Raw genomic sequence first — 2,174 nt, forward strand, 5'->3', positions numbered from 1 at the left:
AGTGTATTAATTAATTGTTTTACTTAATGAGGATTCTCTGCAGTACCTGTATCTGTCATATGCAATGGCAGCGTTTGTCATACCAGCTCCAATTCCACTAAGCGATCCAATAAAGGCAAAAATCTGACATCCTAAATGACCCGTAGCAAATCCGGTATTAAAGGAATTATATATAAATATAGGTGTCTTGAGCATCATGAAGAAATCGCAAAATGCCAGATTTACCACAAACAAATTTGAAGGAGTTCTTAGTGATTTGGCTCTAAAAACAAAAAAAATTTTTTATAAAAAATATAAACAACGTTCGACATAATAACACATGCTAAGTTTGGACATTTTTAAATTCTAATGTACTGAAGAAAGAGTCACAACTAGATGATAACTGGGAAAATAAAGATTAATTCTTAAAAGATTTTGTTTATTGTTGAAATCTGTAGCGTACAGCATTATTATCTAAATTAGACATTATTATTGTCAATATTCAACTGATGGTATGCGAAACTTACGAACAAAATATCCAGATAACCAGTCCATTTCCGAGTAGCGCTACAAAAGTGAAGAGTATGTATACAATGGCCAGCAAATAGTGAAGGGAGGGATTAGGTTCGGGATAGATCAGCCAATGTTCCGGTATATAGACCAATTCTTCCTCAGGGATATTCCATCCCAGCAATCGTGGTGATCCTGCTGATAGAATTCTTGCCTCCCAATGAATACTTCCGTTGAACATGTCGATTTGATAGTGTCTAGCTTTACTTCATTTCTCTGTATTGTTGAATCTTTATATGCGTTGCGGTAATCATAGAACTTCAATCCCACAAATTCATGAAACCTTAATCCATCCAAATCTAAACTTAAATGGCTTCCGACAAAGATCAACTGAAGATAATCCTCAATTTGCTGATGGTCACCGTATGTATGCTGCTGTGTTACGTCAGTTAAATCGAATTATGTATTATAATAACAGAATCTCTATTGATAAAGCGTGGATTGTGATTGAACAGTTTTTGAGAATTCTTGAATTAAAAGAATATTCAATAGTTTTCATTAAAAATAATTTATTTATTTATTTTTTTTTTTTTAGAAATTGTATAAAAATACTTATGTTATAATGTGTGTCCATAATAAATTTAAATAGGAAAAATTTCATAATAATTTGTAAAAATGTGTTATCTGTGTGTAGATACTACAAAAAATTAATATAATCCTAAAAGTAAAATTTTTTATTTATCTCGAAAAATAATTAATATATACATACACAATACTAAATATACATTAATAACACTAGTTAATAGTTAATATATAACAATATCTATTAGTTCGCTAATTATGGAATCGTATCATAAAAAAATCATATATTATTTTTATCATGTTCTCTGCCTTCTCTCTCAGCAGATTTATCGGTCAAAGTATACGCTGGTAAATAAGATGAAGGGTTATTAATATCCATTAACAATGGATTTTGCACCGTAGTATTTCTATTGCCGATACTCGTGTATCCTTGATCATAAAGTGAGCAATAAGGAATATTGTGCTTTAATAAGAATGCCCACACTTGATTATACGACCAATGCAAGATAGGATTTATACGCATCAACTGTGGCCAGCTCGGATCGGTGGGTGTAAATGCTTGTAAATTTTCGGAACCTGGATCACCTTTCCTTGTACCCATAAGAGCTGCTTTCAAATCATGTTTTTCTTCCAGCAATGTAGATAATGCGGACTGAATCGGTCGTTGCATGCGTATTATCTCCAAACCATAATATTGAGCAGCTGATTCCACGAACGCTTCTACCTATATATATATATATATATTAGAATATTAATAAATGCATATAAATTCTATTTGTGAGAAAAAGATAAATTTAGGATAAATAGTGCCTATCAATAGTAAATTGAAAAAATACTTAATAAACGTAGATCGAAGAATCAATCTATCAGATTTAGATTATTGCTATTCCCGGGAAAAAAAATATTATATATAATTATATATAATTATATATAAATATATATGATATATTATATGTAATTATATAAGAATTAAATTTGATACTTTATATAAAATTATATATAAGTCCATCTATCATTATATATGGACATATATGTATGTATAATTCCAAATAGGGGAGATCGGAGCGAAGTCGTCACCGGGGTGGAGTCGTCATTGCAATTAT

At 30.3% G+C, this 2,174-nt stretch overlaps 2 protein-coding genes across 2 annotated transcripts; both read right to left on the reverse strand.

The window, feature by feature from the left end:
* Positions 1-6: 6 nt before the first annotated feature.
* On the reverse strand, positions 7-784 carry LOC112453517 (opsin, ultraviolet-sensitive-like). The gene is made up of 2 exons (XM_025014310.1): positions 507-784; positions 7-262 (listed from the first exon to the last, which is right to left on the reverse strand). Exons 1-2 carry the CDS (start codon positions 728-730, stop codon positions 7-9), a joined length of 480 nt encoding a protein of 159 aa, XP_024870078.1. The 5' UTR covers positions 731-784.
* Positions 785-1,237: 453 nt separating this feature from the next.
* LOC112453518 (FAD synthase-like) lies at positions 1,238-1,795 on the reverse strand (the record flags this gene model as incomplete). Its single annotated transcript, XM_025014311.1, has 1 exon — positions 1,238-1,795. A coding segment is annotated over one exon (444 nt), but the record flags the coding sequence as incomplete, so codon positions are not given.
* Between the last annotated feature and the right edge of the window lie 379 nt (positions 1,796-2,174).

The sequence above is a fragment of the Temnothorax curvispinosus genome, unplaced genomic scaffold (assembly GCF_003070985.1).
Source record: "Temnothorax curvispinosus isolate PA1 unplaced genomic scaffold, ASM307098v1 QBEX01004448.1, whole genome shotgun sequence".
Lineage (NCBI taxonomy): Eukaryota > Metazoa > Arthropoda > Insecta > Hymenoptera > Formicidae > Temnothorax > Temnothorax curvispinosus.